This window comes from Lithobates pipiens, unplaced genomic scaffold (genome assembly GCF_037356315.1).
Source record: "Lithobates pipiens isolate NorthernLeopardFrog02 unplaced genomic scaffold, aLitPip1_a1.2 Scaffold_3, whole genome shotgun sequence".
Taxonomy (NCBI): Eukaryota; Metazoa; Chordata; class Amphibia; order Anura; family Ranidae; genus Lithobates; species Lithobates pipiens.
Genome location: NW_027507790.1, coordinates 165,896,884 through 165,923,215, shown reverse-complemented (window position 1 = coordinate 165,923,215; position 26,332 = coordinate 165,896,884). Strand labels below are relative to the sequence as shown.

Below are 26,332 nucleotides of genomic sequence, written 5' to 3'. Positions count from 1 at the left end.
AACGATAGCCTTCTCTATTTAAGAGTCATTGCTCAACGTTTATGCGAAGTTCTCCTTTAAGTGATGACTACAATAGTTGTATACATCAGGATTGTTGTCCTTTTGATGTGTGGCGTTCATGCTTGGCATGTTCTATCTCGGTCTCCCCTCAGTTCGGATGGGCAGGATGGCCTTGAGATTTTGACTAAAGTATGAAGCAATTCAGCCTTGAAGAAGCGGATGTACCAATATTACAGCAAAACATGCCGGCTTTCACTACTTGTATATAGTGTACCTACTGTACATACTTTACTGTTTTTATAGGGAAGACATTTTGTCCCTTGTGTGTGTGTGTATATATATATATATATATATATGTATATATATATATATATATGTGTCTATGTCTTTGTAAACTTTTTTCAATAATAAATTGGCTGATTGGAGAAAAACCAATGTAGCACCAATATTTAAAAAGGGCCCAAAATACATCCCTGGGAAATACAGACCAGTTAGCCTAACATCAATAGTATGTAAACACTTGGAGGGGAGGATAAGGGACAAGATTTTAGTAATGGACGGTATCATTAGCAGTAATCAGCATGGATTTATGAAGAATCCTTCTTGCCAAACCAATCTACTAACCTTCTATGAGGAGGTGAGTTGCCAGCTAGATAAAGGAAGGCCTGTAGATGTGGTGTATGTGGATTTTGCAAAAGCATTTGACACAGTTCCCCATAAACGTTTACTGTACAAAATAAGGTCCCTTGGCATGGACCATAAGGTGAGTACATGGATTGAAAACTGGCTACAAGGGCAAGTTCAGAGGGTGGTGATAAATGGGGAGTACTCGGAATGGTCAGGGGTGGGTAGTGGGGTCCCCCAGGGTTCTGTGCTGGGACCAATCCTATTTAGTTTGTTCATAAACGACCTGGAGGATGGGGTAAACAGTGCAATCTCTGTATTTGCGGACAATACTAAGCTTAGCAGGGCAATAACTTCTCCGCAGGATGTGGAAACCTTGCAAAAAGATCTGAACAAATTAAACCGGAATTAAACCCATCGATCTAACAGTTTGAAAAAACATGGCATGGCAGAAATGTTAACTGTCACATTGGTTGTGCTCTCAACCAAACTGTCAAACCATCCAATGGCTGGTGTCATAACTGATCACATGTGCAGCTTCATGGTAGTTAAAGATTAAAGGGTGGCCAAGATGGCAGCTTCCTTGGCTGAAAATGATAGGAGGGTTTACTTCCACTTTAATGGGGTGGGAAACTACATGGCAAATGAGGTTTAATGTAGAAACATGTAAAATAATGCATTTGGGTGTCAAAAATAGGAATGCAATCTATACACTGGGGGGAGAACCTCTGGGGGAATCTAGGATGGAAAAGGACCTGGGGGTCCTAGTAGATGATAGGCTCAGCAATGGCATTCAATGCCAAGCTGCTGCTGCTAACAAAGCAAACAGAATATTGGCATGCATTAAAATGGGGATCAACTCCAGAGATAAAACGATAATTCCCCCGCTCTACAAGACTCTGGTCTGGCCGCACCTGGAATATGCTGTCCAGTTCTGGGCCCCAGTCCTCAGGAACGATGTACTGGAAATGGAGCAAGTACAAAGAAGGGCAACAAAGCTAATAAAGGGTCTGGAGGATGTTAGTTATGAGGAAAGGTTGCGAGCACTGAACTTATTCTCTCTGGAGAAGAGAAGCTTGAGAGGGGATATGATTTCAATATACAAATACCAAACTGGCGACCCCACAATAGGGATAAAAAAAATTCGCAAAAGGGAGTTTACCAAGACTCATGGCTATATATTTTTAATTTTGTGTTAGGGTTAGGTGACTGTAAGTGTGTGTGGGGGAGGGGGTTCTTTGACTTGCATGGTCAAGGGGACAGTGTGTGCCTAAGCTTGACACTTGTGCTCTAGATGGTCATTATTCCTTAGTCTATTACATTCTATTTGATGTGGAGGATGAGGGCACGGGTGGGTTTTATATATATATATATATATATATATATATATATATATATATATATATATATATATAATTATTATTTTTATTTTTTTTTAACTGCCGATTACTTTTAACGCCACATGACATTTGTTACAGCACATGATGGGGTCAATGTACTTAGAAATTAAAGTTGTTCTAAAGCCTGAAGGTTTTTTTTACCCTCATGCATTCTATGTGCAGCTCCCCCCTTAGCTTCCCCCTTACTTACCCCTTACTTACCTGAGCCTGATCCTGATCCAGGAATGTGCATGAGAGCAGAAGCTCTCCTGGGTCTCTGATAAACAGCAGTGAGAGCCATTGGCCCCTGCTGATGCCAATTACTGCCAGTGAGGAGAGAGTGGGGGGCAGGGCTGAGTCAAACTCTGTGGAGGAGAAGAGGAGGATCGAGAATGCTCTGTGCAAAACCATTCCACAGAGCAAGTGACATGTTTGTTTAAAAAGAAAGAAATCGGAACCTTTACAATCACTTTAAAACTGCATGGATTTCTGCATAAAAAAAAAACTTGCAATACTGAGCGAGTTAAATATTTATGTTTTGTGATATTTAGCACTTATATTTAGTGTTATTTTTTGCGTTTTATTGCAATTTATTGCCTTAGGCCGCATACACACGGGCGGATTGTCTGTCCAACTTAGTCCGCTGAACCGTGTTTCAGCGGACAATCCGCTCGTGTGTGGGCTTCAGCGGACTTTTTCAGCGGACTGTCTGACGAACAAAGTCTTACGGAATTTCCGTAATTTTGTCCGTTCAAACTTGGTTTTGTCCGTCCAAACCTGGTTTCAGCGGACAGTCCGCTCGTGTGTAGGCAAGTTGGACGGACTAAGTATGGCGCATGCTCAGAAAGGATTTACACGGCCGAAGGTTGCATTGCAGTGTATAGGACGTCGTTTTCTAGTCCCGTCGTACGTGCTGTACACGTCATCGCGCACGCTTTCAGCGGACTGTCTGCTCATCGTGTGTGGTCAAGTCCGTTCATTCAAATTTTGAACAGACTGTCTGTCGGATTGTCTGACGAACTTAGTTGGGCAGACAATCCGCCCGTGTGTACGCGGCCTTAGGCTAACACTACCAGAAGGAGATTCTTCTGCGAATGAAGGCACACAAAAATATTGTAAAACTGTGTGTGTCTTCATGTGCAGAATGATCTCCCTCTAATGCAACGTTGCAAAGTATTTTGATTTCTGTGCTAAGGGCATACATTGTATCCTTTTAATTTACTGACCGGTGCCCCCCCCCCCCCCACCAATAAGTGTTCCCCTTATTGTTATTTTGCACATTCCTAAAATATTGACGGCCTATACCATGAGATAACAAATTCATCTTTTTTGTAAATTGACATTAAAGTGGTTCTAAAGCCTTAAGGTTTTTCACCTTAATACATTCTAAGCAGAAGCCCCCCACACCCCCCTTTTTCTTACATGAACCCGATCCAGCGATGTACAGCGGTTCCAACTGCTGTCTCTCTTCATTCGACAGATTTATAGCAGCAAGGGTTATTGGCTCCTGCTGCTGTCAATCAAACCCTGTGACACGAACACGTGTCTATGGACACAGCAGCGGGACTCGGGAGCGAGCCCGCATGGGAAAGCTGCTTTCCCTGGGGGCAACCGATTAAGAGTAGGGACTTGGAGCACTGGTGGGGGACCCCAGAAGAAGAGGATGGGGCTGCTCTGTTCAAAACCATTGCACAGAGCAGGTAAGTATAGGCATGTTTGTTATTTTTATTTAAAAAAAATTTAAGGTTTACAACCACTTTAGTGATTTATTTCAAAATATTTGTATTATTTACCACACATATTTGCCAAATTTGCTAAATTTGCGGTATTTACTGCACATATTTACAGCAAAATATTTGGCAAAAAATTTTTGCTAAATTTACACCAAATTTTACACTTTACTCTGACAATTTGACTCTTTTATTATCACAAAAAAACATAAATATTGCATGTGATAATCTTTAGTGAACTGACCTGTACGTGTGTAATAGAAGTGCTGGGGATGCTGTATTAAAAAAAAAAAAGAAGAGCTTTGAAGCTTTTATATAATGTATTGACATATGCGCACCAAAGTACCACAAAGGAGAGGCCACATTTTTAATCTGTTCATGTGTTCCTGACTGATATTATATTTTTCTATAGAAAGGACTGTTTTATGATATGATTGGTGTTATGTTTTGGATATAAGTAGCTGAAAACTTTAAAATGTGGGCATATTCAGCCAATAGTAATACTTGGCTGCATCATAAATTCTAATAAAGTTTTTGCAGAAAGTGTAAGAACCCTATAAAATAAAATACCGTATGTTATTTTCATGATGTCAGCTTATCACGGTATCTTCCTCTCTTGTTCAATCCATGTAGATGGAAGACCTCTGACACTTGAAGAAATATGGAACAGAGTTCATGGTTGCTATAAGCCTCGACTTCTGCATGGACCTTGGGAAACAATCACACAGCAGGTAGTGTCCTGACCTCCTCATATTATGAAGTGTTGTTAGTATTAAAATTGTGGTGTTAGAAACAGACATGTTGCACACAGATCAGTTTGTGTAGGTGTAGCGGATGACATTTTGGACAAAATGTCATTCATGTGTTAATTTAGATTTTTGCCTCAGACTAATAGGGGTTCTAAGGGTTAATTATGTAGGTTAACCTTGACATCAGTTTGGCTGGGCTGCGTTAGAAGTTTGCTTGGTCATGTGTACAGTGAAGTGCACATGACAGGCCAGAACCAGGCCTGGTTGGACATTTTGGGTATCAGCCTTCTCGGAACCAATCAGTGGGTGTGCCGGGCCCCACTGATTGGTTTTATGAATGTGAGGGGTCATTATCAAATAGATCTTGACCGATCTTACCACATCAGAATAGAAGGAGGTTCATAGAATCCGTGCCTATCATTAGCATGTTGCAAAGCCTCCTGAACTTGTGCCCAAGTGGAATGAATACCACGGAGATGCTCCTCTAATGCAGAAATACTCTGTGGAACAAACGAATCAGGCAACATGGAAGGTTGGAAACCATAATTTGCCATAAATGGGGACAATCGGGAAGCAGAACTCAAGGCACTGTTGTGAGCAAACTCTGCCCAAGTTAATAGGGCTGACCAGTTGTTATGATGGTCAGAAATATAGCAACAGCAACCAAGAATTGCTCCAAGGACTGATTGGCTCATTCTGCAGCCCCATTAGCCTGTGGGTGGTACGCAGAGGAGAAAGTAAGCTGAATTCTCAACTGTGCACAAAAGGCCCGCCAGACCCGAGAGACAAACTGACTACCCCTGTCCGAGACAATCACCTTGGGTAGCACATGTAAGCGAAAGATCTCCCAAGTAAAAATGGAAGCCAGTTCCTAAGTGGAATACAATGGTACATCTTAGAGAACCGGTCAACCACCATAAGTTGGGTAACTCCACAATGAAATCCATAGACAGGTGGGTTCAAGGCCTCTCTTCATTGGGTATAGGTTGTAGGAGGCCTACTGGAAAGTATCGTGGAGTCTTACTCTGAGCACACACGAAGCAGGCCGCTACGAAGGCAGTTACATCAGCCCGTAGACTAGGCCACCAGAATTGTTGGGAAATGGCCCAAACGAGTTGATTCTTCCCAGGGTGGCCAGCTGCCTTGGGAGAATGGTAAGTCTGGAGCATAGTAGTACGGAGACTCTCTGTGACAAAACAGCGGTCACAAGGTTTCTCAGGAGAAGCATGGACATGAGCAGCAAGAATTTTGTCACCCAAAGGAGAAGTAAGATTGGTGCGAACCGTAGCCAGAATATGATCGGGAAGAATCCCCGGAACCGACTCCAACTTGGAAGTGGAGGAAAATTGTCGTAACAAGGCGTCAGCCCTTACATTCTTAGTACCGGGTAAGAATTAGACAATGTAATTAAAACTTGACAAGAAAAGAGCCTATCGCTCTCTTCTGGGAGAGAGGCGCTTAGCCTCAGACAAGAATGTGAGATTCTTATGGTCAGTAAGAATGAGAACTGGTACAGTGGTACCTTCAAGGAGATGTCTCCATTCTTTCATGGCTAAAATGATTGCCAACAGCTCTCTGTCACCAATCTCGTAATTGCACTCTGCAGGTGACAATTTCTTGGAAAATTAGCCACACTGATGCATAGCGTTCTCAGTGTTAGGACGTTGAGACAGAAGGGCACCAACCCCAGTCTCAAAAGCATCAACTTCTAGGATAAAAGGCAACGTGGGATCAGGGTGGGCCAACACAGGAGCAGAAACAAAGGTAGCCTTGAGACTCTCAAAGGCTTTAATGGACTCCGGAGACCAACTCTGTGGGTTACCGTCCTTTCTGGTCATATCAGTCAGGGGCTTGACCAGAGACGAGAAGTTACAAATTAACTTCCGATAATAGTTGGCAAAGCCCAGGAAACGCTGCAGAGGACATAAACCCATGGGTCGGGGTCTCTGTAGGACTGCCAAAAGTTTCTCTGGGTCCATCGAAAAACCAGTAATGAAAATGACATGCCCAGGAATTTAACCTGTTCACGATGGAACTCGCACTTCTCCAGTTTACAATAGAGATTGTTCTCTGAAGCACACAACAGACATCTGTGTGGTGGCTCTCCAGGGACTTGGAAAATATGACAATATCATCGAGATAAACCACCACACATAACTGCAACAAATCTTGGAGGACATTGTTAATAAATTCCTGGAAAACTGCCGGGGCGTTACAAAGGCCAAAAGGCATTACGAGGTACTCATAATGGCCTGTTCTGGTATTAATCACAGTTTTCCATTCGTCGCCCTCCTTAATCCGCATGAGATTGTATGCCCCTCTCAAATCAAGCTTTGCTCCCTTGAGGCGGTCAAATAACTCTGTAATCAATGGAATCGGGTAGGCTTTCTTAATCGTGAAACAATTGAGACCCCTATAATCAATATAAGGTCTCAGTTCACCGCTCTTCTTCTTCACAAAGAAGAAACCAGCACCAGCAGGAGACGAGGATTTGCAGATGAAACCTTGAGAAAGTGCGTCTGCAACATACTCCTCCGTGGCCTTATCCTCCAAGACTGACAAAGGATAAACCCAGCCACTCGGGTGTATGGCACCAGGTTGAAGGTCAATTGCGCAATAATAAGGCCGGTGTGGAGGCAAACTACCGGCTTGTCCTTTCTCAAAGACATCACTAAAATCGCGGTACTCGTCCGGCAGGATGGAGAGTGAAGACGTGCACAGGACCTTGGCTACCTTCTGGAAGCATGTCTCACTGTATTGTGGGGACCAGAAGAGAACCTCAGCATGGAGCCAATCAAAAGAGGGGTTGTGCCTCTGTAACCAAGGATAACCAATAACCAGCGTAAACCTAGGTGAGGAAATAACTTGGAATTGGATTATCTCATGGCAAAGAGCCCCTACAGCTAAGGACAACGGAACCGTCTCATGAGTCACATGGGCAGGCTGTAGAGGTCTCCCATCAAGAGCCTCAATGGCAAGTGGAGTGTCATGCAGCTGCAGCGGAATCGAGTGCTGCGATACAAAGGCAGCACCAATGAACAGGCCTGCAGCCCCAGAGTCGATTAGAGCCTGTATCTCGATGGGCGACTCAGCCCAAAAAGGGTGACCGAAACCAGGGGCTTATCCTTCTGGATAACTGGGGACGAAACAACGCCACCTAAGGTCTGTCCATGACAGGACCTCAAGGTTCGGGCGTTCCCTGGACGGGTAGGACAAGACTTCAAAAAGTGACCTGCCTGGCCACAATAAAGGCATAATGTCTCCCTCCTCCTAAAGGCTCTCTCATACGCAGAGAGATGCATGAAGCCCAAGTACATGGGTTCATCTTCACTGACCGACTCGGTACTAGGAGGCATGGGAGGTGAAAGAGGCACGGGTGGGACTGCAAAGCTCGGAGGTAGTAGAACAGCAAGCAGGATCAAGAGCCAGATGGAACATCAGCCGAGCAAGTCTTCCACAGGAATGCAGGAGATCAAGGGAGCTGGATGGCTTTAAATAGGCAGGACTGATGAGCAAAATCAACAACAGCTGGGTAACTGTGGAGAGAGATGGGAGCTGGCAATTAGCTGATAAATGAGAGGCCAGCTCAGAGAAGGAAGGGCTGAGCCCAGCCCTGACACCTAAGTCCCAAGGGTTCGGGGGAGACTAACTGCAGGATTAATCCGCGTTACCCCCTGAATAAAGTTATGAACCAGAGAGTGTGAAGCAAGTGATCGTAGAAAAAAACACCGATAAAGGCCGACATCTGGCCTTTGATAGCACTCAAGGCCAGCTTAATTTCCTATCCTATCTGTAGGAATACAAGGATCCTCCCTATGACATATTTCCTGGGGTCCTCCCTATGACATATTTCCTGGTGTGCCAACCTCTGGGATTCACGCCAGGAGACATATGCCTTCCAGATTCTATAGAATATGACTCTGGAGGCTGGCTTCCTAGCATTAGCCAAAAGTAGAAACTACTGAAGCTAACAGCCCACGATCTTTCAGAATGAGGGTCTCAAAAGTCAAACCACTAATTTTAGCGTTTGTAAGGTAGGATGGAATACCGGACCTTACAAGAGATGGTCTGGCCATAGCAGCAGGGTCCAAGGGTCCCCTACTGCCATTCTTATGATCTCGGTAAACCAAGATCTCCTGGGCCACAAGAATCACCTCTTTCTCTTCTTGCTTAATCCTGCGAGAAGACGTGGAAGTAGCAGAACATTAGGGAATGCATAGATCAATGAAAAACTGACCCCACGGAAAAACCAAGGCATCCGTTCCGTATGCCATCGGATCCCTTGTCCTTTGTCCTTGACACAAAGTTGTTGATCTTGTTGTTGAACCTGGACGCAAACAGATCCACATCTGGAATGCCCCATTTTTGGCATATTGACAAAATAATGTCGGGATGAAGGGACCATTCTCCCTGGAACAAATGTGGGTGACTCAAGTAGTCTGCCTACCAATTCTCTATCCCTGGAATGTTAAAATTGCTGATAGGTAAGGAATGTTGTTTTCCCAAGATAGAATATGATCCACCCCTCTCTGGACCGTGCGACTTCTCGCGCCCCCTTGATGATTGATATAGGCCACAGTTGTGGCATTATCGGATTGGACCCTGCAAGGACAATTCTGTAGACTGAGCATCCACGCCTCCAGAGACAGGCGTACTGCCCAAATCTCTAGAATTCTGATGGGCAAGGTCATCTCTGATTTGGACCATTTGCCTTGGACAGACGCTTCTTCTAGGACTGCCCCCATCAGAAGTGTGGCATCTGTTGTTACCACCTTCCAAGTAACTGATAGAAAGAATTTTCCTTTCTGAAGACTCTTGGATATCAACCATTCATTGTGCTCTGACACACTCTGGGGGATAAATGCATTTAAGTTGACAGGATGCTGTTTTGCAGCAGTCTTGAATGAAACTGCGCATAAGAAACGGTCTAGAAGAAGCCACTATCTTTCCCAACAATTTCATGCAAAGTCGAATAGAAGGATTCTTTGTCTTGATCAACTGAATCAGTTCCTTTATGGAACTGATCCTTTCCTGGGGCAAAACACGCTCTTCTTAAGATGCATCTATGATCAGCCCCAAGTACTGCCATCTCCTTGATGGTTTTAAGGAGGATTTATCTAGGTTGAGAATCCAACCTAGGTATTCCAGGTAGCTGACTGTGGCAACCAAATTCTGGATTTAAGTGGGCTACTGATTGATCTATCAAGATTAGATCATCTAAGTAGGCTATTATCGTTATACCTTGAGCCCTCAACATGGCTAAAGGAGAAGAAGCAATCCAAATATGAAAGGTGTCCAAGTACTAAAAAAAACAAAAAAAAACAATATTTCAACAAATAATAGGATAATCCAATTAGTATATAATAAAATAATAATAAATCTATTATGTGCCAAACAAATAAAACCCCTTCACATATGAGAATATATTAATTAAAAAAATGTGTTAAGTTCAAATAAAAAAATCCGGAGACTCGATTATGTCAACTGAAGAAATGCATAGGTCGGAACTGAACGCGCTGACATCACCACATACCCAGAAGTGTCCCCATGTTGTCCTGGATGATAATTTTTTGTAAAGTGCTATGACTTTTTCATATATGTGAGTGATTTTTACTTACCGTATTTTGTAACAAAGCATTCAGTGGGTTTTACACTATGAGGATTGCTTGACTTTCTTTCTTCCTAACATGAATGTGATGACCGTATGATGGTTGAGGAAGAGTGAGGAGTAGCCAGTTCATATGCTTTGTGTTTTCATCCTTTTGGCCATTTGTCTGATAACCAGAGGAGATATTTTGCAGTGAGGCACAGTGGTTGACCCATGTGTTGTATGACTTCAAATATTTTCGTTAAGCCTTTTGATGTGAAGCACTGTGGAGGATGTCCATTTGGAATGCACACAAGAAATTTTTGTTTATTTTTTGGTCTTGTCAGAAACAATGAAATCAGACCAAGACAGAAGTACAGTTAAATAACACTTGTTTAATAATAAAAATAAATGGAACAAACATAGTCAAAACATAGCCAGAGTTCAGGAACCAAAACGGATAGTCAGACAAGCCAAACGTCAGGGAGCTGGAGATGAGCGTAGTAAAACAGCAAGCAGGATCTGGAGCCAGAAGGGATGTCAGCCAAGCAAGTCTTTTAACAGGAATGCAGGAGAGCATCTCTGTGATGTTGACTAAGGCGAAGGCAGAGAGCCTCTGGACTGGACGGCTTAAGTAAGCAGGACTGACGAGCAGGATAACATCAACAGCTGGGTACCTGGGGAGAGATAGGATTTGGCAATTAGCCGACAGCTGAGCAGCCAGCTTCAGAGAAGGAAGGGCTGAGCCCAGCCCTGGCAGGTCTTATTTCGTTTTTTATTTATTTATTCTCACATGTGAAGGTTTTTTTCTTTTAATTTTTTTGTTTGGCACATAGTATATTTATTTATTTATGAATGTGTTATTTTATACTGATTGTATTATCCTATTATTGGTTGAAATATTGAATTTATTAAAAGTTGACATCTTTCATATTTGGATTGTTTGCACATTGTACAATTATTTAGACTTACATTTGCATCATTTTATGATTAGTGCAGCACTTTTTGTACCTTATTTTGGTGCTATATTAAAATATCTCATAGTGTGCGAGCTGCTTTTCATTGCACATAATTGTTGTCTTTTTTTTTCCCACAAGAGTGGATTCACATATTTTTGCAGTTTTTGGTTTTCATTCCAGCTCTTTCTTAAATAAGTTAATCATTAAATTCTGACTCAGAATTTAATGAATAGGTCATGGAGGGTTAATTTTTTTTTTTTTTTTTTTTTAACATCTGTGCCTCATTATTGATATTTCCCTTCACTTCCTGCCCTTTAGACTCAACAGGAAGGGGGAGAATATATTTCTAATTCGGGGGGGGGGGGGGGGAATCCCTTTTAGACAGTACTCAGGGGAACAGGTGTCACCACTGGAAGATTTCTCCTCTGTTTTTATACGGGTGGCAACTCAAAATTTTGAAGTTACCCCCTTACTTTTATTGCTGGGCTGCCAATCATTTCTCTGCTTAGAGTGTGCTGCCAACACAGAGACCCAGCTCTCAGACAGTATATGGGCTAAATCAGTCAATCAAATCCAAACTGCAGCCCAGGGTCCAGATTCAACCCTTTGATTGCCCTTATCCAGTCCTTGGGACACTATTCTGCCATCTGATACCAATAATGGGGCACTATTCCTTGCTATGATACCAACAATGGGGCACTATTCCTCCCCATAGTACTAATTGTGGCAAGGTTTACTTCCACTGATGCCAGAAAAATTTCCACTCCCGCTGACCAGTCTGGCCCTCCAAAAATCTGAAGGTCAATAAACTGGCCCTTCGTTTAGAAAGTCTGGAGACCCCTGGTCTAAACTAAAGATTGGTAGCTATCCAGAGTAGCTCACAGTCATGTGACCACTATAACAGCCAACAACAGTGGTAACATGGTCGCTGTTCCTTTCCACCCCCTGGGCATTCAGAAGTAAGGATGAGCTCCCACATGTTCGCACAGCCCAGATGCAGAGTCCATCAGAAAGTCGGCACTTTGCTGCGCTAATCACAGGCCCGATCGGGAAATGTCTCACTGCCTGTGATTAGCGCAGCATAGTGCTGACTTCCTGGCGGGCTCTGCACGTGGGCTGTGCGAAAACATCGGAGCTCATCCTTATTCCGAAGTACTACAGGTTGCTTTATCCATACTTCTTTTTGACCAGGCAGCTAACAATTGCAGTAGGTCGTAAATGTCAGTTTCTCTATTTTACTAATAAGCTGACATTTTTAAGATTAAAATTGTGCAGTGTCCTCGTGTCTCTAACTGTCACACACTTGTTGAAGAATTAAAAAATTTTTGGATCTGTGTTTCTTCTGTTCTGTCACATGTCTGTCAGCATGATGCTATAGCAGGGGTACAGACACAAAACCTTTTTCACTATGTCAGTGCTGGGGTTTGCATATTAACATCAAAGACAAGGGAATAAAGTAGTAATTGGTTATATTTTGTGATTTATTTATTTTTTTACAGATCCTCATTTTAAAACATTATTTTGCGTTTCCATTAGACCAGTCTTTTTCTTTAAAATAAGAACTCCTTTAAAAGCATTTACCTGTACAGTTTACTGAATCTGATTTTAAATGAATTTGCAACAATGTCTCTCACGGTAGCACTAATTTCACTAATGCCCGCATTGATGGTACTTCAGATGAACAATACACTTAGCAGGAGTGATTGAAACGCTCTCTAACATCAGCCTCCTCTTCTCATTCATCCGGCTGCACGCTACCATCCAGCTTTCCCTTTATCTGCATCTGTTTTAAATTGCACAAAATCAATTACAAGCACACAGCTGCTTAGCAAAACTTTGAAATGTCTCTGCGAGTCTCCTTGGGTATTCCTTGATAGCTTGTAGCAACATCAATTTTCTGCACCTGGAAAGATGTACACAGGCTGTGCTGAAATCAGAACAGACAAGAAAATGTAATTGTATTTATTGTTGCTTCTGAATGGATATCAGTGGAAAGCATGGCTCCTGTTTTTAAAGATGACACTGCGAAAGGGTAACAAGTTAATAAAGAGCCTGGTGCTATCAGGAGAGCGACGCTTAAACTGTGCATTGTTTGCAAACACAAGCGCCGAACGTACACAGGATTACTGAGAAGAAGGGAAAAAAGACATAGCAAACAGCACATCTAGATAACAGAATATGGATATACAAGCACATTTTGCGTATAAGTAGATAGTTGCCTTGGGATTGGTTATACAGCAAAGTAGCAATAATGGTTTTACAATCATTTGGAATGATTTATAGATTTATTTAAAGGACAAGTGTACTTTTAAATCAAATTTTGCTATTTACTAAATCCCTCCTACTGCTCTCGACAATAAACTGTGCTAACAACCCCCTTTGTCAACTGCCCAACAAACCTTAGTTTCAGAGCCGCTGTCTCCGACACTGTTCTGCTGAATATCTCTTGTCTCCTGAACTAAATCAGTGGTCTCCAAACCACAGCCCCAGTGGTGTCACTAGGGCTGGTGTCACCTGGTGCGGTAAACATGGAGTGACAGCAGGACAGGCAATAGGGGCACTGAGCATGCTGGACCATTGGCGCTGCTCCCCCCCGCCAGCCTGCCACAGTGCTGCTTGATGGTGTCACCCCCTCTGGCGAGTGTCACCTGGGTGCGATCCACATCCCCATAGTGACACTACTGCGTTACCCCTTGTTTGCCTTTATCTGGCCCTTTGGGCACTGTTCTTCCTACTGATATAAGGCACTTTTCCTCCCATTAATCTGAGACACTATTCCTCCTACTGACACCACAAATAAGGCATTCCTTCCACTGACACCAGCAGTGGGGAATTATTTCTCCCACTGACACCAAGAATGGGGTACTATTCCTTCTACAGACACTAGCAAAGGCACATCATTTCTCCCAAGGATATAAACAATGGGGCACTATTCCTCCCACAAACACAAATGAGGGGGCACTATTCCTCTCACTAACACCAATCACAGGGCACTATTCCTCTCACTGACGCCAATCACGGGGCACGATTCCTCACTGACACCAACAATAGGGAAGTATTCCTCCAATTAATACCAGTGATGGATTACTATTCCTACTGACCAGAGACGCTATGTGATTTTTTTTTTTTTTTAACTCCCACTGGTCGCCAAGGCTCAGACATTGTTTACTTCCACTGATGCCAGGGCATTTTCTACTCTCACTGGTCCTCCCAAGTCTGAGAAATAGTAAACTTTGTTTAGAAAGTTTGGAGACCTAAAGTTAAAGCAAACCTTCACTCATTACATGACCCTGTTCTCTTTGGTTCCTCTGTCCCTATCACAGAAATGGAAAATGTTTATTATTATTAGTAAAATATAGCTCTGTTTCCTGCTTTTTCACCTAGATGAATATTACGTACGGAACTCCGCTTTCGCCTGGGATTGCAACATCACACGTTCCCAAGAGAGCACAAGCATGCTGCAAGATTATACACATGCACAGACACAGGTTATCTTATAGAGACCAGCAGTATATGTGTGCATGCACCAGGGATTATCTTGCATGTGTGCAAATGCTGCAAATGTCTCAGATACCAGAACTCAGCAGCATCTGTGCACCTGAGTGATAATCCCTGCAGCATGCACAGACATGCAGTAGGTCTCTGTTCTGACTACCTGCCAGAGATCTGCATACACACTGGATTTTTAAGTATGCCAGTGTGGAACAGAAGCAAGGGGAGGGTGATAAAGCGGGGTGAAGTTCCACTTTAAGTAAGCAAGCCCAGAAGTATTTCCAAGATCTCGAATGGACATATGGAGTAGTGGGGAACTGAGAAGAAGGTAGATATTTATATGAATGGGGAGTAGGGGGGTGACTATTGAACTTTTTAAACAGTGTTGTCAGCTTACTACATGCTCTCCTTCAGTTGGCCTTTGGGCTGCCTATCAGGTCTATCAGGTCAGTCATGTAAAGAAACAGATAGGCAGCCCAATGGCCAACTCAATGACTGAGTTCAGCAGGCTTACGACGCTGATAATTTTAGGGCAGCAGTTTAGAATTGTCAGCCTAATCCAGGGTGTTCTGAAAAATAGCTTTACATACATTTTAAAGAAAATATGTCACTTTGTCCATTTAGGTCTCGTTCACAAAGGACGTATCCATGCATACGCTGTGTGAGGGCTATGTTTACCCGCAGTTGTTCTGTGCATTCCCATACAGGCAATCCCATTAATGTCAATTGGGACGCAATGAATGAATGAAATACTTGTATAGCGCACAATGCGAACTGAATCACCTCTAGGTGCTGTGGCGAGCTTTGATCATCTGCTAAAAGAGGAAGGTCTTGAGTTTTTTCCTAAAAGCCAGGTGATTTTCTTCCAGGCGGATGTTGATTGGTAGAGCATTCCATAGCCGAGGCCCTTGGACAGCGAATCTCCGAACACCCTTGGATTTATACCGGGCTTTGGGCACGAGGAGGAGGTTTTTGTTGGCTGATCGAAGACTGCGGTTTGGTGTGTAATGATTTATTTTCTCCATTAGGTATTGCGGAGCTTCTCTATGCACGCATTTGTGGGTGAGGCAAAGGGTCTTGAACGTGATCCGATTTTTTACGGTTAGCCAATGTAAGCTCCTCAGTGAAGGAGAAATGGATTCCCAGGGTTTTTTTCCTGTTATCAGCCTTGCTGCCGTGTTTTGGATCAGTTGTAATCGCGCAAGTTGATATTGTGGTAATCCTATGTAAAGCGAGTTTGCGTAGTCCAGTCGTGAATTAATGATTGTTCCAACTACCACTGCTTTGTCATTCTTTGGGATAAAAGGGATGAGTCTGTGAAGCATGCGCAGCAGATGGTGAGATCGACTGACTACAGACACGGTACAAGGACAGACACAGCACTATAATTCTGGCAGTGGTTTCAAACTTTTCACCTTCAAGCCTATAAGAAATGTTTTGGTTGGAATTGGGAATTTAGTGCAACTCCTGTAGCAGGTTACAAATAAACTGAGACTGAAGCTTCATGTCAGTCACCACAGTGTGCTTACATTTACCTTCCCCAATGATCACCTCTTGCCCATTCTGCCACCAGAGTCCCAGAAAGCCACAAAACCAATTCCTTTGTGGCAGTGCATTGAGCATTTAGGCGGCCGTTCATTGTGGGAAGTAGGAGAAGCAAATGAATAAACATTCTTTACGTTTGTTAATTTGTTTGCATTTTAGAAAAAATTCTGTTCTCAATAGTTGTAGAGGGTCCCAGTGGGGCCTAATACTGGTGCAACTGATAGTCAGTGACAGTTGTATTTTAGAGCTAAGCCCAGCAGCTGAATGTATCAGACAGGGTTGCTGATAGAAATCATGGGGCCCCATACAGCCTGACTGATAGGACCCCCCTCCTCAAATTATATTTTTGCTAAAATGAAATGCCCGCGATGCTATGCTATGCATTGCAGCCATGGCAGAAATTATACCCCCATCGAACAAGACCCATTCAAGTGAATAACGTCCCAAAGGAAATATCTTCACCCCCCACAGTGAGCGATCGGTACCGATTGCTCAATGTGTTTATACAGAGTGGTGTGTTCATTCGGGATGTGGTGGATCCCCCCCCCCCCCCGGTCACCATCCTGAAATAACCCACCTGTGTGCCCTTACCTCAGCAGCTGCTGGTGGGAGAGTAGAGGATGGAAAACTGCAGCACTGCAGGGGAAAGGGGTACACAGGGGTCCCAGACAGCAGGGGTAAGGGCGGCACAGATACTAGAACTGATCCACCTGCAGTGCAGCCAGAGGAAGAAAAGAAGAAGCCAGCAGCACGGCACAAGAGTCAGAAGCATCAGCAATAAGGCAGTACTTCTGGCCTTCCTGCTTGGCAGGAGCCTGGGCCCCCCTTTTGACCTGATGAGACCTGGGCCCAGTACAGGAGGGCTGGCTGTACTGCTGTATCAGATGTCACAAACCTGATTCTCTCTAATATTAAAGCTCAAAATTTTTCATTAAAATATATTTTGCAATAGCCACAAATAATTAAAATCCACTTTATGTTCACCAAATTCCTTTGCAAACCAGTTATTACCCTCTAAAAGCATCATCACTGAGCTGCACAGCCTGTGCAGGAATCAGGGCTGTGGGTGGGGCCAAGTAGGCCCCACCTACTATAGACTGCCTGCAGATAACTATAGGAGGAAGTGGAAACAAAATTAGACCCCATGCCCAAGGAGAGAGAGCAGCAGTGACCGCTCTTTAGTACAGGCAGCTCCTGTACAGAGGTAAAGTTTCACAATGGATTACTGCATGGATCTGGAAGTAATACACAAAGCTCACCAAGATTTAAGGAAAAATACACATGCCTCGTGTATTTAATCAGTATTTGCTTATCCTGGAGTCACATACAATTTAGGTAAACAAAAGATTTTTCTAGCGTGCATCGCAGTGAAATGTCAAAGGGGCTGAAAAGCTCCCTTATACCAGAAATTAAACTTTAAAGGACAAGTTCACCTGATACATGTTGCACCCGTTTGCAGGGTGCACATGGCCACCTTATTGATTCACAGATCCCTGTGAATTGATGAACTACAAGTACTGACAGCCTTTACGGCTGTCGGCTTGTAGTTCTCCATGAACTACCAGGTCACTCGAGTAGTTCATTGAGTCTTCCTGTCTTTGTGAAAGTGCTTTCCCGTACAATGTACAGGTAGACAGCTTATGTTGCCAGTCTGTAGGACTCCTGCATGGCACCTGAAACCTGCTGAACGTGGGTGCAAAGCTTTCCAGGCTCCTACAAAAAAAAGAGTAAATGCATATTTTTTTACCTGCAAAAAATTGTGTATTTTTTTATTTTTTTAAGTGAACTTATTCTTTAAGCTGCATTGCTAAGTTGACCCTTTTGTGATCAAAAGATTTTTGAGTCCACATGAAAAATGCCCCTTGCCTTGAGAACGTTAATTAACCTTGCAGCAGAGAAATAGAAATGCACAACTGTGTGTCTAGTTCTCAGGCCCAATGTTAAACCCAAAATAAATGTCAGTTATTGTCAAGTTAACTGATACATACTGGCATTACTAAACTTAGCCTGGGCATTAATGCTGCGAAAAACTCTGGTCACAAAGGGTTTAAATAAGAAATACACTTCCTTTCAAGAAGACTTCATTGATTAAATGTTGGGGTAAATATCTGGCACTATACTAATTACCTGAAAGTTGCAAAAGAAAATTACATGATTATGCAATTTTCCAATTCTCCCCTATATCTAATAAGACATAAAAATCTTAGAAAGAGAAATTATATTTATTCAGATCAGCTACCAAAATCTGCCCATTAACAAGACACCTTTAATATGTTAGGGGACCCTACAAAAGCTAAAACTTTTTAAAGGTGCATAATCTAAACAATCTCTGAGTTGCCTCAGGGGTGGAAAGAAGAAGACTCAAGTGAGAATAAATAACACTGTATAATGGACACGTAGCACCCTGATGTTTAGGCAGGGTTGCTCTTCAATTTGCCTGCTGGGTGTATTTTCCTTTACCAATTGTTAGGGATCAATTGATTTTACCCTAAGGCCCCTTTCACACTGACGTCCCGTTCAGGCCCGCCTGTCAGTTTTTTAGGCGGACCTGAACGGGTGCTCCATAGAGCTCTATGGAGCGTCGGATGTCAGCGGTGACATGTCCGCTGACATCCGACCCGCTCCGATCCGAAAAAGTGTAACGGAGGAAAAAGCTATTTTTCCATCCTTCTGCGGATCGGATCGGGTGACGACGGGCACTGCGGTCCGTCGTCATCCGATCTCCCATAGGGGAGAGCGGCGCTGTGACAGGTCCGTCCCTGCGCAGTGTGCAGAGACGGACCTGTCATCTCCCTGCTCAGTGGGGATCGGCGGAGTGATCCCCGCTGAGCAAACGGATATCCACGGGGCGGATCAGAACTGATCCGCCCCGTGTGAAAGGACCCTTAGTCTGGAATTGCTGCACTTCTCTCTTCTGTCACTTGATGGCTGGGTAGCTGGTGACATTAAATAAGACAAGGGCATTGCAAGGACAGATTAGGAATAGATGGGCTATCTCAGCCAATGGGCAGGGATTTTCTTTGGTCCCTTGGCCTGCTGGGAGAGCCTATTTGGGTGAGGTCAGGTGATCGGGGTTCTGTGCCACCTGGTTGGCTGTCTGGGTGGACGTGTGTCGCGCTGCTAGGGCTGCTAAGCCAGACTTTGGACCAACCCCGGGCACATCTGACTGATAGGCCCTCAGACAGCCTATCCAGAAGCAAGAGAGCATCGTAGGGTTAGGATTGCAGCTTGCAGTGCAAACAACAGAAGTGCCAGTTCTGCCGGTTCGGAGAACCTGTCGTGGTCGGAGGTAGAGGGGAAGCTGTCGCCACTACCACCATGTTACCAGGGACCACAGCAAGTAGCTAAAGCAAGTACCGATGTATTCAGCATCACCTGATTCCTAACACTACCCTTCACTCTCCCAGCCTTGAGGCTGATATCAGGGCAAATACAAGTACTTAAACTAGTTGCAAAAAATATTTTCAATTAATTTATTAATATTGTTTATTCATGTATCCCAGGATTCGATAACCAATTCAAAAGTAATGTTTTGGAGCATGTTTCGTCCCCCCGCTCTTCCCCTCTTCTCTAATCTTTCTTCTCTTTCTTTGTCCCCTTTATCTCTAAAGCTTTACATAAGAATGGTATAGGGCTGCGAGCTGACCTGAGTGGTTGGACTCAATTTCCATTCCTCGCATGTCCTGCAATACAATCAGAAACTGAATTAAGTACATTTTTGAAAGCCCTCAAGCCATAGTAATTGACTGGTTGTTAATACACTGGATTACTATTTCTCTAAACGACTGTACAATGATAATTTCTAGAAGAATCCATGTTGTTTACATCCATGTAGTTGTATACACTCTGCAAACTGTATAGGGTAGCAACTGTTGGTTCTGTCATTTACTATCCATGTTCTGTTTCCTCACTGAAATCTTATTATTCTATATTGGTAATGCTTATTTTGGTACTTTTTGTATTGTCTGTAAAAATCTTCAATAAAGAATTTTTCTGGGAAAAAAAAACTCAACACACAGCCATTAATGTCTAAACTGCTGGCAACAAAAGTGAAGTAATAATGTCCAAATTGGGCCAAAAGTGTCAATATTTTGAGTGGTGACCATTATTTTCCAGCACTGCCTTAACCCTCTTGGGCATGGAGTTCACAGAGCATCACAGGTTACCACTGGAGTCCTCTTCCACTCCTCCATGATGACATAATGGAGCTGGTGGATGTTATAGACCTTGCGCTCCTCCACCTTACATTTGAGGATGCCCCACAGATGCTCAATAGGGTTTAGGTCTGGGGACATGCTTGGCCAGTCCATCACATTTACCCTCAGCTTCTTTAGAAAGGCAGTGGTCATCTTGGAGGTGTGTTTGGGGACGTTATCATGTTGGAATACTGCCCTGCGGTCCAGTCTCCGAAGGGAGGGGATCATGCTTGGCTTAAGTATGTCACAGTACATGTTGGCATTCATGGTTCCCTCAATGAACTGTAGCTCCCTGGTGTCGGCAGCACTCATACAGCCCCAGACCATGACGCTCCCACCGCCATGCTTGACTGTAGGCAAGACACACTTGTCTTTGTACTACTCACCTGGTTGCAGCCACACACGATTGACACCATCAGAATCAAATACGTTTATCTTGGTCTCTGGGACAACAGCCATGCAGACCAATTTGATGCAGTGAGGGGCGTATGGTCTGAGCACTGACAGGCTGACCCCCCCACCCCTTCAACCTCTGCAGCAATGCTGACAGCATTCATACGTGTATTTCCCAAAGACAACCTTTGGATATGACTCTGAGCACGTGCACTCAACTTCTTTGGTTGACAATGGCGAGGCCTGTTCTGAGTGGAACCTGTCCTGTTAAACCGCTGTATGGTCTTGGCAACTGTGCTGCAGCTCAGTTTCAGGGTCTTGGCAATCTTCTTATATCCTAGACCATCTTTATGTAGAGCAACAATTCTTTTTTTTTTAGATCCTCAGAGAGTTCTTTTCCATGAGGTGTCATGTTGAACTTCCAGTGACCTGTATGAGAGAGTGAGAGCGATAACACCAAATTTAACACACCTGCTCCCCATTCACACCTGAGACCTTGTAACACTAACGAGTTACATGACACTCGGGAGGGCTAATGGGGCCCAATTTGGACATTTTCACTTAGGGGTGTACTCACTTTTGTTGCCAGCGGTTTAGACATTAATGGCTGTGTGTTGAGTTATTTTGAGGGGACAGAAAATTTACACTGTTATACAAGCTGTACACTCACTACTTTACATTGTAGCAAAGTGTAATTTCTTCAGTGTTGTCACATGAAAGAATATAATAAAATATTTACAAAAACGTGAGGGGTGTACTCACTTTTGTGAGATACTGTATATAAAGTAAACAATTGGAACAAAAAAAAAAAAATAAGCTTCTGATGGGCTCACCTAGCAAAGGTGACACTGGGGCTTTTCATGGGATTTTGAGAAATAATTTTCTAGGAAGCCTTCATGAGGCCCAGTGATGGCGCCAATGCCTATAAGAAGCAGAAAAAAGCAAAAGTATTTTCTTTCAAGTCTTATAGATTTCACTTTTTGGTCAGGGGTAAGGCTTCACAGATAAGTGGACTTAGTATTTTAGTATTAGTCCAGAATAGCCATATTAAGCCACTTACTAACCGCCCTATATTTTTGTACTGCTACAGAGCGGCAGCTGATTTAGCATTTTCGCCTGTAGGGGGCACGCCGCTATTGCAGTGAATATTCACAGTAGAAGCCGATCTGCGGGTGCTAGGCACTCATCGATTGTCGTTAAAGAATGTAAACAAGGCTGATTGCCTTTCTGACAGGGGGGAAGGAATGTATTCTGTGTTCCTGCAAAGCAGAGACTAGAATCCATTTCTTCCCCTAGTAAAAACAGCATACAGTGTACACCAAAACACTGGCTTGGCACACATTTAACCCTTTGATCTTTGATGTTTAACCCCTTCCCAACCAGTGTCATTAGTACAGTGATTGTGCATATTTTTAGCACTGATAACTGTATTAGAGTCACTGGTTCCCAGTGTCAAAAATGTCAGTTAGTGTTCAATTATCAACCACAATATCACCGTCTCACTATAAGTTGCTGATATCGCCACCATTACTAGTAAAAAATAAATAAAAATTCCAGTATCTTGTACAGTAAAACCTTGGTTTGAGAGCGTTTTGCAAGACAAGCAACATTTTTAAATACATTTTGACTTACTATACTACGGATGTCTTGATATACAAATAGCATCATGTCACAACTGATTACAAAAGAGAAGAGAGGAGACGCTAAGTGTACCAATATGGTTACATTTAATGAAGGTATATAACATTTAGCAACTTACATGGTTGATGATTAAAACAGGCACATCTAAGTATGTAGGCATCGGGGTAAAGCTGTCCACATAGACCATCCTCCTCAATGCCATCGTTGTCGTCCCTTCCACGCTGTGCTCCACAAGCACTTCAAGCCTCGCTTCTAGGTCGCTCTACTGCAGGATAGTCTTCCTGGTCATATTTGCAGACTGATAGCGGTGAGAGCCGGCAGTGTGGGGGATGGTCTATGTCAGGGATATGCAATTAGCGGACCTCCAGCTGTTGCAAAACTACAAATGCCATCATGCCTCTGCCTGTGGGTGTCATGCTTGTGGCTGTCAGAGTCTTGCTAGGCCTCATGGGACTTGCAGTTCTGCAACAGCTGGAGGTCTGCTAATTGCATATCCCTGGTCTATGTGGACAGCTTTATCCTGGATGCATGTGCCATGTGTCTATTTTAATCATCAACCATGCGAGTCAGTGGCGGTGCGTCCATTAAGGGCACAGGGGCGCTGCCCCCTCTCTCCAATCACTCCCTCTATGTAAAATAGATAGATTCATGCATTGCATGAATCTATCCATGGCCGCTGTAGCCCCCCCCCCATTCAGGCGTTCGGCTCCTTTTCGGACGCCGGGCGTCTGATTTACAGCGATGGGGTGTTTTTTGAAGCATCTGATTAGAGCCATTGTGCTCGCAATCCACTCAGGTATGTTAGCAAAGCAATTGAATATTTACTTTGCTAACACTGTAACGCCTCTCCACCAATGAGGAGGCACGGATCTAATACCGGTCACCTGATTGGCTGAAGGCAGAGGTGATCTTATTGCCTATCTAGTAGAACAGGAAGAAGAAACACAGGGAGGACACAGAGGCAGCGTTACCCATCCCACAGCTCACCACCGTCACCCCCTGCCTGACCCGCCACGAAGATGGGGTAAGTGCTTGGCAGACAGCGGGGGGAGGGCACAGTGGCTGCATATCATGGGCACAAAGGCTGCATAAGATAGGCACAGTTGGCTGCATTTGCTCTGGACAGTTGGCTGCATATAATGAGCGCAGTGGCTTCATGTAGTGGCTCACAGAGGCTGCATATGATGGGCACAGTTGGCTGCATTTTCTGGACACAGTGGTTGCATATGATGGGCACAGTTGGCTGCATATGATGGGTACAGTTGGCTGCATATAATGGGTACAGTTGGCTGCATATGATGGGCACAGTTGACTGCATATGATGGGCACAGTTGGTTGCATTTGCTGGGCACAATTGGCTGCATATGATGGGCACAGTGGCTGCAATTGATGCTTTTGTTTCAGTATTTTTCAGAATTTTTCAGTTCGTTTGCGTTTTTGAGCACCAGCCACCACTGATGTGAGTTGCTAAATTTTGTACCTTAATTATAACCATATTGCTACACTTAGAGGCGCCTTTCTTCTTTTATACTCTGTAGCTCCTGCTGGATTTTGCTTCTAATCCCCTTGTGGAGGCTGCTATTTGTGGATGGACATTTTATGGTTACACAATCAATCACATTGCTACAGTATATTCTCTTTATATGCACTATAAACTGGAAGACTTATGAATAAATGGTTGTGGTTTGAGTTTCCATTATTTCTTATGGGGAAATTCGCTTTGATATACAAGTTCTTTGGATTACAAGCATGTTTCCTGAACAAATTATGCTCGCAATCCAAGGTTTTACTGTATATCCTATGTAGATGCTAAAACATTTGCGTAAACCAATCAATATAAGCTTATTGGAAATTTTTACCATAAACATGCAGTAGAAAGCATCTTGGCCTACATTTATAAAGAAATTTTATTTTATCAATGTTTTTATTGGCTATGTTTTATAAAAAAAAATATATATATTTTTTTTAAATTGTCGGTCCTTTTTTTGTTTATAGCGCAAAAAAAAAAATTAGTGGTTATCAAATATCTTAAAAAGAAAGCTCTATTTGTAGGGGGAAAATGAAATTTTTTTTTTTGAGTACAGTGTTGCATGACCAGACAGTTAATTTAACACAATGTGCCGTAGTGCAAAGAGTGGCCTGGTCGTGAAGGGGGTAAATCTTCCAGAAGATTAAATCTTCAAGTGGTTCATTTTGTATTTTTAATTGTAGTTAGATGTATTTAAATGTGCAAAAAAAACACAAGAGTTTGAACAGCTTTCCCCAATCCATTGTCTCATCTCCAGTGAAGGTGGCAGGTCATAGTCTCCAGATCCTCCTGGATATTTCCTCCTAGTCTGGAAATCTATCACATCTTTAGTTTCAAGCATGGCTTCCATTTCCACCCTGCTCTTTACAGGAATAATAAAATGTGTGAGTCCAGGGAAATGTAAGAAGGAAATAAAAAAGGGATTTTCAGCCAGCGAATCTGCTGTGAAGCACTTGACACTCTTCATGTAGCAGAGCAGCACATGCTGAAGTGAGATGTCTGTCATGAGAATGATTTTCCTGTTAACGCACATACTAAACCCTTGCCTCTGTCCCAGAAAAGGCCATGCAGTGTGCCATGAAAGAGCCAGCATCTGATGGATTTAGTGTTTCGGAGCTGCATTATATTAAAAACATGGAGGTGCACCAACCCCATTTAGCACTGCAGGTTTCATGAAAAGTGCTGAAATATAAGGGACTACAGTGTGGAAGTGGAGGGAATATCATAGCTGTGGAAAGGAAGAGTGAAACGTGAGGGTGCGCTTGGCCAGTAGCAGGGCACAACTTAAAGTAGAACTAAAGGCAAAACTTTATTGCTGCTTATGACTTTGTTGGAGATATTCACCCTCTCTATCTGTCCTGTTTACAGTTATCACCAAAAGTGAAAGCAAAGCCTACATTTTGGGTTGTCACCAGAACAAGAATACGGAGAGGGGAAATCTTCCAACGTGTACATTATTTCTGTTGACACTCAGTTCCTGTTTTGACAATGGGACAGGAAAAGATCTCCTCAACAAGATATACATGGCAAAAATAAAACTGACAGGGTTATAACGCTCCCTAATGCCACGTACACACGACCCGGACTATTTGACAGCAAAGGTCCGACGGAACGAGTCCATCGGACAATTCGATCGTGTGTGGGCTCCATCGGACCTTTGCTTGCCAAAAATCTTTAGAACTTTAGAAATAGAGCATGTTTTAAATTTTTCCGCCGGACCGAGTAATCCGTTCGTGTGTATGCTAGTCCGACGGACAAAAACCGACCCTAGGGCAGCTATTGGCTCTAGTTCAGACGTCCGTCATCACGTTCGAATCCGCCGGACTTTGGTGTGATTGTGTGTGTCCAAATCCGTTCATTCAGAAAGTCCTCCGAAAGTCCGTCGGAAAGACTGTCGGACCTAGTCCGTCAAAAGTCCAGTCGTGTGTACGTGGCATAGCTCAATCCTAGATTTAAAAAGTTTTGGCTTAAGGTGTCATTAAACCCGAACTATGAAAAACTCTATGTATAACAGAGTGTTTATACTCACAAAGCCACCAAAGCATTTGCTTTATGTAGAGTGAACTATACCTGGTTGATCCTGCCTTCGGTTGTCCCTCACATCTTTTCTGTGTCATCACCGCAGGTTGAGATTTTGTAGACAAGCTGGTGTCCTCTATGGAGCATGTTCAATTTCAGATCCCTTCTAAGCTGTTCATTTTCTCCTTTTTCTTATCTGTGCAGTCCATGTGACTATAGAGTCACATTTGTGGGTGTATACACAGTGGTAAATGACATTCCTCTTTCTCCTCCTCCTCCATGTCCTGGTATTGCTTAACAATGTGGGGATGGGATATAGTATACTGATTGATTGCATTCACTAGGAAACTCACAAAAACGCCTTGGATGCATCCCGTCTGGGCAAAATGAAAGCTAGTGTCAATCATCTTTGCCTATACCATATTACTGCACAAAAAATACACATTTGATGTTCAATAAAGATCTATTAGGAGCTGTAAAACAGTTATTT

At 43.3% G+C, this 26,332-nt stretch overlaps 1 protein-coding gene across 2 annotated transcripts in view; it reads left to right on the top strand.

The window, feature by feature from the left end:
* Positions 1-26,332, top strand: part of ATG10 (autophagy related 10) — a 276,547-nt gene that overhangs the window by 205,344 nt on the left and 44,871 nt on the right. For both annotated transcript variants that reach the window (XM_077462452.1, XM_077462451.1), the window contains one exon: positions 4,367-4,464. In XM_077462452.1, the coding sequence (XP_077318578.1) occupies positions 4,367-4,464 (98 nt within the window). The remainder of the gene's footprint in view (positions 1-4,366; positions 4,465-26,332) is intronic.